Consider the following 12,906-nt stretch of genomic DNA (forward strand, 5'->3'; position numbering starts at 1 on the left):
TCCTCTCTAACCCTCCGGCAGCGCGAGGGTCTATTGTGGCTAGTTTTTTCTCTGACCTTGTCACCTTGCAAGTTTTTTGCCGCGGCCAAGTCGATTACATTTCGGATCGGTTCCTCCGTGTCCCCCGTCCGCGCCTCGCGCCATCCCGCTCCCTCGTGCCCGCTCGTCCCTTCGCGGGCTCCGCTCGTCCTGCTCTAGGTTAGTCAGTGAATCATCTTCAACGACCCCCTCCTCTGGGATCCGGGCAGAAGACTCTTAAGGGGGCCCACAGCGCAGCGCGAGGCCAGTCCGAGAACGCGACCCTAACACTAACATCCGGTGTATTCCGAGAGTCGGAAACGGAAACGGCTGCTTGATCGATTAATCGACACACGCCACCATGAAGATCGCTCTGCTGCTGCTGCTCGCCGCGGCCTTCGCCTCAGGTTCGTAACTTTATCGATTGTCAATTTCATCTTTTATTTCTCCTAATATAATTATTTCTCTCTGAAAAATTCCCATTTTCGAAACATCCGCACCTGTTGCGATCTATAGTTAGAGTGTATATGTCGATATTGTGTATTGGCATCGAGTATTGTGCTTATTTTTTTCTTTTTTTTTTTGGGAGGGGATTTAGAATTAGATTATTCTCGCCTTTTCTCTCGATAATTGATTCGACAAGGATGGATTGGTTGGAACAGTGCCAAGCGAGAATTCTTTTCTTTTCTTTTTTTTTGTTTTTCGAGGCTCGAGAATTCGCGTTGATTCGTTTTTCAACGAGTCTTCTTTGTTCGTCGACGCTTCTCGTCCTCGCATTCTCGTTTCCTTGGTGGAAACGTCGACTACGACGTCCGGTGCATTCAAAAGGGAACTCGCGGTCGCTGATCACGCACGCATGACTTCGAAATCATTCTCGATCATTTCTCTTTCGTTTAACTGCGTTCTCTCACTGGAACGTTTAAAATCTCGCGTTTAAAACCGGATATAACGAAAATCTAGATTTTAATGAAAAATGGAATCGTTCGATTCTATCGGTTTTCGATTATTTTGTAAATGTTTCGATACGCGAACGAAATTTTTCGTCGAAATTTTTATTCGAGAAATTTTTACACGAACCGCCATTGAGCTGCTCGCCATCGTTGCCACGTTAATTACGATGCAAGTGGCGTAATTCGTGAATGGAATCGCGTCTCGTAGCAAGCGTCTTCTTTCTACAGAACGTTGGCGGCAGACGTCTCAAGGTCTTCAGGTCGTTTACCACCACCTGCGCCGCCGGCTTCGCAAACCGGAGCATTTTTACGCACCCTTTGAATCTCTCAAACCATCTTTCGAATTATCTGTCTATGCTTTTCATTCGACGTTCTTCTTCCATTCGAAAATTTATTTATTTATTTATTTATTTATTTATTTATTCACTTTTCTGCTTCATCTTTGATTTAAAATCGTACGAAAAAAATGAGAAATATTTAGAGAATTTCGATTTATCGAACGATCAACAGATGGAAATGCGAATGACGCTATTATTTTGAAGAAGCTCGAGACAAAATTTCTAGATTATCACTCGTGTCGAGACTATTCGGAAGCCTAAACCGGTCACAACTTAAAAGTACAGTTAACCAAATAATCGTAAAAAGTCAATGAACTCGCACGGTGGGTATCGTGCGAAACGGCACTTCCAACAAAGTACGGAGTCACTCTGTGAGAAGTTAATTAAAACGAACGGTACCGATGATGCGTAAATACGTTTACACGTTCATAGATGAATTATAATCGCGTTGAAATGATTTACTACGTGTGTCAATTAAGCCGAACACAATCGACCGTTACACAATATAACACCTCGATCTTGTTTACGATTCTTTTATTATCGCGATTATTATCGCGTTTCGTGAAATTTAATTAAGAAGAGAAAGAAAGGAAGCGCCAAAGGAATACAATGGAAATTGGTAGATCATTTAAAATCATTGAAAAGCCGTAGAGTTCGAATGAGAACGTTCGATAAGTCGATATGCATCTCTCTTCCGTTTGCGTTCGCGAACGAATAATTAAAATATTCATAGGCAGATGTAACGGTCTGCCCGCGATGACGTTAAACTGGGACATCGGGTAGATTAGAATTCACGGGATGATTTTTCCCGCCGTTCTGAGCCGTTCTTCTGCCATTTGTGGTCTGGTCGGAAGTCAATGGCGGAGACGTGCCTCGATGAGATAATACGAGAGCAAGAAAAGGGAATTTCCTTTTTTATTCATCAGTTCAGTGCTGATGTATAACTTTTTAGTACTTAAATTGATGTAGGAAATATGATGATTAAAAAAAAAAATGGATGGAATATACGAATACTTAATTTCGAATTTATTCCATTGGTATATTTTATCTTGTTAATAAAAATAGGAATGGATCATTTAGAGATGGATTAAACCTTTTCTTATTTTTATGATTTAAAATTCTTTAAAAATAATTTTTATATAAAAAATTAATTCATTAAAATTCTACTTTTTAAAAGAATATTCTATTAAAAATTCGAGATCGATTTTTCCTCGAATCTTAAAAATTAAATTTCAATTCATGTTTAAAAAAAAAAAAATTAAAACATCAGAAATTTTTGGACAGGATAATGCCTTCGTCTGACGAGTTAAATTAAATAAAATTGATTTACAGGCCAAAGGATCACGACGATTCAATTGGATGGCGTGCAATACTTCGTTTCAAGGATGAATCCCTACAGTCCCGAATTGAACTATTTCCTGGCATACCAATATTGCCGTTCACTGGGTCTCCAGTTGGCCTCTTTCGAGACAAAGGAAAAAGCCGACACGATGACGCAGTACTTGAAAAACGCCGGCTACGTTAAATACGACTTCTGGACGTCCGGCAACAAGTTGGGCACGGACATGTTCCTGTGGATGAGCACAGGTCTTCCCTTCAATGCCACCTTCGACTACATGTTGAGGCGACCTGGCAACAGACCTGCTGACGTCCCACCCGGCACTGAGCCTCAACGAGTGGCGCGTGAAAGGTAATATGCTTTTATTAATTCCTTCACAACAGAATTGTAAATTCCATCCTATTAAGTCATCTCGTTTTTTATTATTATTATTTATACTTTCTTTCGGAACAATTTAATTAAATATTTACAAATTTTCAATTTTACTGAAACTTTCGTTCCAAAATATCTCTCCTATCGATTCATTTTAGAAACATTACCGATTAATTCAAAGAATCAATTTCTGGAATGGAAATTCAATACTAACTTGAATCACGCGTACGTGCTATTGAAAAAAAGAGAAGAATTTTCTCCCCTGTCCTTTCCTTTCCTTTCCTTCGTCTGATCAAAACCGGAAACCAACCGAGAGAAAAGACGCAACAAAAGACGAACAGGAAAGGAACGAAACGTCACGTATATTGTTTATCTGAAAGTCTATCTAGAAAAGCATAGGGAACCTCGTTCGAACTTCGATTCGAGGAAGACTTCGACGAGGCCCAAGATCAATTCGTGGTCACGAATACGATAATCGTCGGCATCCCTTCCGCATCCGTACGCTCGTATCCCTACCCGGAAACGCGTGCATCGAATCGATAAACGCGCGGCCAACCAACGATTGAAATTCTAATCCCGGAATTTGTCCTTTCCACAAGCGGTGACAGCGGGAGCGCGGACGGATGCGTCGCCATGGTGGCACCCACGCTAGCCTGGGAGGCGCAAGATTGTACCCTGGTTAAGGACTTCATCTGCGAGCAAACAAGATGCTACTACTACAACTACGGAAGCATTCCAGTCTCTGCGACTCAGGGGTAAGAGGTGAGATAATACTTGTTACAAAAGAAAAAAGAAAAAATACACGAAACCGCCGAGAAAAAGAAATGAAAAGAAAGATAGAGAGAGAGAGAGAGGGGAGGGGGAAATGAGATAGGCAGGCTATTATCAGAAGACATTTCATTTCGAGGTGTAGCAAGGTGAATCTTTAAAATGGCGCACGGATAAAAAAATAAAGAACGATAGATAAGATAGAAAAGACACGATGATATTGGCTTATACGCGATTCTTAATAGCTATATTTCGAGTGCAAATGATGCGATATTCATCAATGGAAAGTGTAAATTTATCGATTTTTCTAATTCAATTATCGGTTCAATGATTCAATAATTTGGATGGATTGACAAGTTTTTTCTCCGTGCAGGAATACACGAATTTAACGAAACAACAAACTGATATAAATAACGCTTCACCGAATAATTTAATCCGAGTGTAAGATAAAAATGGTAATTGGGGTAATCTCTTGGTCGTTCGTAAACGCTTATCGCTCGTGTGACGCTCGTTTCGCGAACACACGGCTTGCAATTATTATTAATGCATTCTCTCGCTCCTCGCAAATATCAGACTACACGAAAAAGCTACTACTACGATTCCAATTTTCTTCTCCAAAAACAAATCGATCATCACTTGTTACGTATACCTCTCTGAGCTGAGCTGGTGGCGCCGCACTTCTTCCCTTCTGCTTTTAATACACGCAAAACCGACTAATTGCTAACTAATCCACGCTGTAGGAATCACGACTAACTTGGCGTTTTTCCAACTCTCCGAATAACGAATCTCTTTAATCCCATTCGCTTCGTCCCATCCGGAACGAAAAGAGGCGAGAGTCGAGAATCTCTGCCTGAAACCAGTGCGCGATTTGCAGAAATCGCAGACCCTATATAACAACGACCTCGGCGCCAGCCAGCGACGACCAGGTCGACGAGCACGAGATCGAAGGCAACACCGGCAAGAACGACGAGCAAAATCAGAGTAGCGTCGACGAGAAATCAACACCGGAGGAGGAGGAGGAGGAGGAGAGCTCCTTTGAAGAGAAATCGCCTGAAGATCCGGTCGTCAGCAGGCTTATTACCACGGCCGTTCCCGCGTCTGACAAGCAGCAATCCGCCGCATCGACACCGTCCACCCCCTCGGCCGCCGTCACCGAGGACCACGAGCAACCGACCGACAACGCCGATCCGGACAACGCAAGGCCCGAGCATCTTCTCGACATAACGAGCCTGTTCACCGACACACCAGGCCCCCAGGCCAGAAAGGACAACGTGTTCGAGGGGCTTCAAACCCGCGAGGTTCACCGCTCGTCTCTACGCTCGGCCTCCAACATGAAGGCCGAGCATCGAGAGTCGCCCGATTACTTGGAGGTGCGGGGCGAGACCGAGGCGCCCAACAACGGTTTGGAAGACGCTCACACGGTCGGCCCTTACGACAGCGTCCAAGATTACTACGTGAACGACCAGCCGGAGGCGGGCGAGCCGTCCATGATGAAGGATCAGGACGACGACAGCAGCACGATCCTGCCAGAAGCGGAACCGGCCTACAGGTACAACATCAAAGTGCGCACCAACGGAAAAGTATTAGACCCTCCGTCCAAGTAACGCTTTACAATTTAGGCAATCGTCACGATTATTCGTCGATGAGTGATGAATAAGGGAGATTCTTGAAGGAACTAGATATATTAATACGTACGTTATTTTATGTGTATAATCGCGGACAATAATCGCGCGACCATCGCGATGATTGGTGGGGAGTTCGCCGCCATTCATCCGTCTCGTTCTGATTTCGAAACGAATTCCCGGTAGTGCTCGTCGGATTTCATTCACGCCACGTTCATCATCGTCGTCGGGTCGACAGAAGGAAAAAAACGTTTTTTACATCTCGTTTTCATTCGTACTCTCGCGTATTCAAAACCATCAGTGAATATAACAACATGATTTCTAAAACGAATTTCGTTGAAACGTTGATTCTTTTCCTTCTGGCCCCGATCCCCGACGATAACCGACCGACGTCGTTCTCGCAAGGGCATTCACTCCACTTCCGTTCAATTCGGTCTTTTAATCGTCCACGAGAGTGGCACCGGCGGACACGTGACGGCTCCATTCTCCTCCTATCTCTTTACCCGTCTTTTCCTTTCTTATCGAGCCACGTATCACTTAATATCGACTTGTAGATGATAGAAGAGGAGGGGGATCATCCGCGTGGCATTGAGCCAGCGACGGCTTGATTGAATCATCGTTGTTCTTTAAGGACAACGGAATAATCGTCATCACGCAGGGTTTGGCAGGTTTGGTCCGCCAGTGTCACGAATAATAATCTCATTCGTATCGGTGAATAATCATCTTAGTTCTAATGTAATCATATTCGTACGTCCGCAAGATGAAACGTTTTGCCGATTCGAGATCTTCTCTTTAATGTGAATGGGATCGTAACGAAGAATATCATCGGACGTGGAAAAGGGGAACGAAGGAGACGCATTAAACGTTTCGGTCATCCGGACGTATGAGAAATCGGCAATCAACGCGTATATCGACATCTCGAAATGATTTTCTAACTATTACGGTAGGTAATCATCGACACATGGATCTTGAATATCATTGCGTAAATACGGCGCGAATGTTCAACTTGTGTAATTGAATATTAATAAAGGTAACGAAACACATTCTTACGATTCGTCGAGTTCTTTCCTTTTTTTTTCTTTCTCATCCCTTTTCACGTGCCCGATTTTAGATGTAATACTACACTTACCAACCGTTCACCACACCCTCGATGTTCAACATCGGCACGATTTTGAATACGTAATCGTCGCGTAAGCCCGTCACGTAAGGATTGTTACCCAGCAACGCCTCCAGGGTACCGTTCATCACCCACGACGCGTTGCTCTCGCCCGGATGAACCCTCGACGTCAGAAATATCATCTTGCGATTCTGGAAGAAAAATTTCGAGTTATTCCACAGAGGAGGAAGAAAAGAAAAAAGAACCTCCTTAAATAACTTTTCAAACCCTTCTCCTCATGTTCCTTATCCCATTATTAGGATGATCCTCACCTGTATGGGATTGTTCTTGGAATCCAGAGACGTGATAGTGAGCAGAGGATTGTCATTGCCGTTCAACGTCTCGCAGAGGGTCTCCACTCTGAAATACGTGTTGGGCGGCACCCTTTTGGTCCACTTCCAGATATTGGTCATCAACAGGCTGTAGGTGTAAGGGAAATGGTAGGCCAGATAACACACGTCGTACGCGTGAGGGAAAGTGACGGTGAACGAGGTGGTGAGATAATTCTTCCCCTTGGCGGGCCGTTGATAACAGTTTCGATAGTAGCATATGTCAGCCCCTGTCCTCACCCAACCCGGCCTGCCGAGTTGGGCCTCCGTCACGCTGAACAGGATCGGTTTCATCCCGAAATTGAACTGCGAATTCGCTTTCTCGCAGTTGATAATGTTAAACGTGTACGCCAACGCCTCCATGTTCGACACCTCGAAATAGAACCATTGGTGCCTGGAGCCGCTGTTCACGTCCGGCGTCAAGATCAGATCGTACTCTCTCACGCCTATCTGTAAGGAAGCGAGTTGGAAAGAAATGATGCAGATTTGCCGCGGAAACGAAACGGGAAGCGCGCATCCATTGTTTGGTAATTTAACAACGCTTTTATTTTTCATTCTTTTTTTTTTTTTTTCTACAAACAACAGCTTGAAACATTGATAGAGTTTTGTACCTGAATAACTTTTCTCAGGTTGCCGCTCTCGAATCTGGACTCGAAGTGCAAGTGTTTGTTGTCGAAGGAACGCTTCCCTATCCTGTTCTCATCCCAGTTGCACAAATGATGGTCGATCAGTTTCTGCTCTTCCGTGGAGGACGCGTTGCTGGACGAAGTTATGGCGTCGAGATCGTACACCACTTCGGGCGTCAACAGGCTACCGTGGAGGCCACGTTCCACGCAGGTGAGAAGTTTGGAACGGCAGACCCTTCTGTCCTTGCTGTTCAACGGCTCGTCCTTTCCGAGGCCGTCGCCACCGATCAGATCCGGGTAAGCCACCTTCACGAAACCTATAACGCTCTTCACCCTGCTCGCTATCACGCAATAAGCCTGTTGATCCGTCAAAATCGAAATGTCTTTGAATATTTTGATCGTCGTCTCGCTGTTCGTCATTTGGTTCGTCATTTGGCTCGTCATTTGGCTCGTCTTCGATATCCCCTCTTTCAACAAATCCTTTATCTTTGTTCTGCTGCACCCTTTCGTATCGATCGTATCGCTGATCTCCGTCGATAAATTCGTGCCGCACGTTTGATGATGTCCAAGGTTGTCCAATTCTTTGAAAAAAACGTTGTATCTAGAGACGAATCGGGGGACGAATTCATTAATCGGATTAGTAGGAAAGTTTAAAGAAAAAAAAAAAAAAGAAGAAAAAAAAGAATTTTCGAAACGAAGGTCTTGGAAAATAACGAGCTTGGACGTACTCGGCCAACTCCTCCTCCGATCTTTGAGCCGTGAACACACCGGCAAAGAACTTGCTCTCGTCCACTTCGTCGGTCGTGTTCATGCTTTTCGCATTCGTCCTTGAATGCTGGCTTTCTTCTTCGTCGCCCGAATCAAGGTCGCTGTACATACGTCCAAGAGAGGCGACACTGCAGGGCTGCGATACAAATATTGCTCCACGTTGGACGATATTTAAATTAAACATCGGAGAAAGTTTTTGAGAAAGAAAAATATATCCATTTTACGATCTCGAGTTACGTTACGTCATTCTACCTTGCATCATTCGAGAAAAAATACACACCTGACTGTCGATGTCGCTACCACTCTCAACGCTGTTGGGCCTGTTCGTTTCGTTCGGCAGCACGAATCTGAAGCAAAATTCGAATCAAATTCGCACGCTCACGTATCACGTTATAACTTTATTAATTTTTTCATCGAGTATCTTATTCAAGAATCGCGAAGAATCGAATTCGAATTGCGAGAATTACAAGAGAAGAACAAGTTTTTGGATCGAAGCTATTTTTTCTTTCTCGAGATAATTTGAACTATCAGATAAAACTATCAAAATGCAATAAAAATGAATCGAGCTTCGATCCGGCGTTGATGAATTTCGAACGACCTTGAATGTTTCGTTCACCTTGCCGGAGACATTTCGGGCACCGGCAGCTCCTTCTTCTCCAGACATTGATTGATTATCCCACAAATACGCGATAGCAACGAATCGTACGACTTATCCTCCGGGCAATTGTTGCAGAACCGGTACAGTAGTTGCAAACCATTGTTCAACTTGATAGCCTTTCTGCCGGCCTCTGAAAAGGAGAAAAAAAGATCAAGGCTCAGCGTTCGTGAAACCATTGCAGATGCTGTAACGTGGACATAAATTTACATACGCGATGTTTGTTCTAAATAAGGAAACGGTTAGAGAAGAAGAAGAAGAAGAAGAATGAAACTTGTCGTGGAATCTTAATTATTAATTATCGATCGATCCTTTGAAAAATAATAATAATAATAATTAATGGAAAGAGAAAAAGAACTAATTATTTTTCTTTCTTCCCAAGCAGGAATAAATTAATAGGAGAGAGAGTGGAAGATGAATTTAAAATCATTGGCGTAGAGCCGTTCTACCATACCCTACAGTATCAACTTCCGGCCGGTTATTATCGTTATTATAGCAACGCTTAAAGGTCGGCACGAATAAACTCACTTATGACGCATAAGTGTTGTAACGTGATCAAAGTGGAATTGCAAATCTTCAGTCTCATCGGCCCGTCGAATCGGTCCCATCTCTCGAAGATCCTCATCAACAGATATACCAGACCCACCTTCACGAATTTCATGCAACAAACTTCTACGGGCAAAAATTCGTAATTGTGTAAGTTGCAATTAATATAATTAATGTTTAATTTTAATGTTGATTCGATTCGTTGGATAGGAAAATTGTTAAAAATAAAATGTTTACGTACTGCTCGTTGTGAAATATTTCAAACACTCTAACAACGATTTGAGTTTCAGGTGAGGCATGTAACCGATACTGACGAATGTTTTCTCCAACGTGGAGGCTATACCGTCCTTCATCAATACCTGAAGCGAGAATGCTGAAAAAAAAGAAAAAATAAAAAGAAAGAAAGAAAAGAAGAAAAGAAGATTAAAATGGCTAAACGACGCGAGTTTGTTGTTTACTCACAATTTCTGGCGAGACACTTGATGATCAACAACAAAGGCAACAAAGTTTTGCTATTATTGTAATGTTGCTTCAAGAGCGTGTGGAACACTTTAATGGTATTAAGCATCTTTATTTTTAACACGAACTTCTGGTCCCTTTGGGTTATCTGCAAATTTTAATCGATCAAATTCGAGCGATAAGTTGAACGAGAGTTGTTAAAAGTTATGTCGGTTTTTGTCTCCGTTGAGAAGGATAAATAATTGCAATTGGTTCATACCTCGTCATCATATAATAATAATAATAATAATAATAACAATAACAAACGATAAATTTGTGCCAGAATTCTACGTTCGCAAAATATTTTAACAATGTTCCCATAAATATTTTCGTCTTGAACAATAAACTTTAGAACTTGAAGAATGTAGATTTGAGCAATTCTAGCACGTTAGACGTGAGACAAAACAATTCACAGTATTTTCAGTAGCTCGTATTTTAAAAAATATATAAAAAAAAGTTTAAATATGATTATTCTTGAGAGAAACGATTGTTTCTTCGTTCCATCAAATGGCGAATGATAAAAATGAGTTGCAAGTATCTCGAATTTATTCGAATGATTCAAAAACACGGATATATGTATGAGTAAATTATAAACAAATCTATTTTCAATCATTCCGACATAACCGACATTACTTTTCCAACGCAATAAAAGGACAACTGTGTGTCTCTCACCTGACCCAAAAGCCAAAGCACCTCTCGCGTGAGGGCCTCGCTCGAAATACTGTCCGTGTGTTGCAGATTAACTAAAAGTTTAATTAGAGCTTGCGTGATTCCTAAATTGATCAGCTGCATCACTGCCATTCGGCTGCTGGATACTGAAAACGATAATTATCGTACGCTTTCGTCAAAGAATTGTATACTTTGGAGAGAGAAAGCAAATTAAATCTTCTCGAAACCAATCTTTCTTAAATACAAAAACGCTATTTTTCTCAAACGCTCGAAAGAAATTGAAAATTGTTTCCTTACTTGTGGCACTTTTGTTCTTGTTCCCTTTGGTCTTCCCCTTCGCGTTACGGGGTGATATGCACTCGTGTAGTATGCTGGCGATGCTGTAGTTTATCACGTGATCCTTGCAATTCTGGGGAACAAAGTTTACGAGATAAATTACGATTTTAACGTATTATCTCGAATTATATAGCAGTTTGGCTGGTGTAAACGAAGTTCGAACGATTCGAGAGATTTTCGATTCGCGCAAAATGCCACGGAAATAATTATTCTCCCGTTCTGCGTGCGTGCAACACTTAAAGGAAAATGGGACGAGCGGATTTCCAGTTTTGCATGCGGCAGGAAGCCCCCGTAGACGAGACGTACGATGGGGACCGGGCCGGTTGATGCGACCTAGCCACGCCATTCCGTGCAAAATGTTAATCGTGACATGGTTAGTATCCGCATCCTTAATTGGATCCACCATGTGTCGATTAAATGTCCGACCTCCCCGAATACACATTGTTCAATCACGCCTCTCGAAAATCGCAGCATTAAGAGAATCGTTTACCACCTCCATCTATTATTTTAATTTATTTAAAGGGTCGAATCAATTTTTCCATAATTTGTCGTATCGATTGTTGTTCAAAATATCGTTTTTCTGTATTTATTATTTTTACTCGATCGACTGATCAATGAAATGAACGTTACGAATAAACGAGATACCAAAGTTGGTATCTCAATGGTTGCATTTTAATATTAATAGAGTAATAAAGAAATTCGATTAGGAAAGAAACTCGGCAGAAGTTCGTTCTCCGTTTCACGACTGTAATAAAATCTTGATTGAAAATTCAACTCACCTCCAATGTTGCGATGAACATTTCCATCGCACCGGAATTCTTGCGCCATAATTTGTCCAGCGTGCGTTCGCGCAATCGTCGATCTGAAGAAATATCAATTATTCCGTTCTTTAATATACAATAAATGGACAATGAAATTGTAATTTTACGAGGATACTTCGACCAAGGATAAGTAAGACAGATTTACGTATAATTTCGTAAACGATCATTGGCGAATAATTAATTAAACTCGCGTTAATGCGCGAGAACAAACGTGCAATTCGAATTTTAAACGGATGGCAGTTTCCTGGTAACAAAGGCTATACGTCGTTGCCATAATGAGTAATCCGACGAACAGGTGTGGGCAACACCATCTTCTGGTATCTACGATACCAAACATGCTCGGGGCATTGGCAAAACGCGTGGCTTCCATTTCAGAATTGACACAAGGCCAATCGTTCCCAATGCCATGAACGCTATCCACAAAAAATGCGATACTCCAATATTTTGGCCCAACACAACATAACTTGCGAAATGAATCTGACAATGCAACTATTTCGTGCAATTATTCTTCCCCCGAATCGAAATTTAAATTAATAATCAAAAGATAATTATTATCCCAGTGAATAATTTTTATAATAGAAAGTGAACATTCGAGAAGACAGATTCGTCCATTTAATTAATTAAAATAATCGAGCGATAATAGCGAATAATTTATCTTATACATCGATAAATCATTGACAATTCGTTTAATTTATATTGGAAAGTGTGTAGAAAAAATGAATCCTGTTCAAATATCATAAAAATATATATGTAACGCGAGCATAGCATTCGAAAAAAAAAAAAAGGTCATTTGAACGCGAGCCAGTTGAAAGAATCTCAACTTGCAAGACCAGACACGAGGAATCGAGTTATTCGTATTATTTACTTTCTTGAGCTAAAAAAAAAAAAAAGTATTCAACATCGAAGCGATCTATCACGATCTATCTCGTAAGATGACAGCGTAAAAGTATCAGAGAAGCGTATTTTCCAACGTGGCATCTTGTTGTTCGAAACGATTTATTAGTGCAACGACACCGACACAACGTGGAGAAATATCGATCGACTCCTTATCAAATTGGCACGGCCGCGATTCTCTTCGAATAATCGATCTAACGT

At 41.8% G+C, this 12,906-nt stretch overlaps 2 protein-coding genes across 15 annotated transcripts in view; one reads left to right on the top strand and one right to left on the bottom strand.

Moving 5' to 3' along the window:
* LOC551792 (cytosolic carboxypeptidase 1) overlaps positions 1–12,906 on the bottom strand; it is a 34,001-nt gene that overhangs the window by 14,215 nt on the left and 6,880 nt on the right. For all 12 annotated transcript variants that reach the window (XM_016914160.2, XM_016914162.2, XM_016914156.2 and 9 more), the window contains 12 exons: positions 11,770–11,852; positions 10,952–11,063; positions 10,658–10,800; positions 9,950–10,094; positions 9,729–9,860; positions 9,470–9,613; positions 8,903–9,074; positions 8,567–8,633; positions 8,247–8,422; positions 7,504–8,119; positions 6,836–7,342; positions 6,537–6,715 (listed from right to left, as the gene is read on the bottom strand). In XM_016914160.2, coding sequence (XP_016769649.1) covers positions 6,537–6,715; positions 6,836–7,342; positions 7,504–8,119; positions 8,247–8,422; positions 8,567–8,633; positions 8,903–9,074; positions 9,470–9,613; positions 9,729–9,860; positions 9,950–10,094; positions 10,658–10,800; positions 10,952–11,063; positions 11,770–11,852 — 2,476 coding nt within the window. The remainder of the gene's footprint in view (positions 1–6,536; positions 6,716–6,835; positions 7,343–7,503; positions 8,120–8,246; positions 8,423–8,566; positions 8,634–8,902; positions 9,075–9,469; positions 9,614–9,728; positions 9,861–9,949; positions 10,095–10,657; positions 10,801–10,951; positions 11,064–11,769; positions 11,853–12,906) is intronic.
* Positions 270–6,459, top strand: LOC725273. Of its 3 annotated transcripts, none has more exons than XM_016914193.2 (4): positions 270–425; positions 2,639–2,996; positions 3,617–3,772; positions 4,613–4,807. In XM_016914193.2, exons 1-4 carry the CDS (start codon positions 380–382, stop codon positions 4,677–4,679), a joined length of 627 nt encoding a protein of 208 aa, XP_016769682.1. In that variant the 5' UTR covers positions 270–379; the 3' UTR covers positions 4,680–4,807. The 3 variants fall into 3 exon arrangements, with proteins under 3 accessions (XP_016769682.1, XP_001120347.3, XP_016769684.1); XM_001120347.5 differs by having other exon boundaries at positions 271–425; positions 4,660–6,459; XM_016914195.2 differs by having other exon boundaries at positions 272–425; positions 3,617–3,779; positions 4,660–4,772.

The sequence above is a fragment of the Apis mellifera genome, linkage group LG1, assembly GCF_003254395.2.
Source record: "Apis mellifera strain DH4 linkage group LG1, Amel_HAv3.1, whole genome shotgun sequence".
NCBI lineage: Eukaryota > Metazoa > Arthropoda > Insecta > Hymenoptera > Apidae > Apis > Apis mellifera.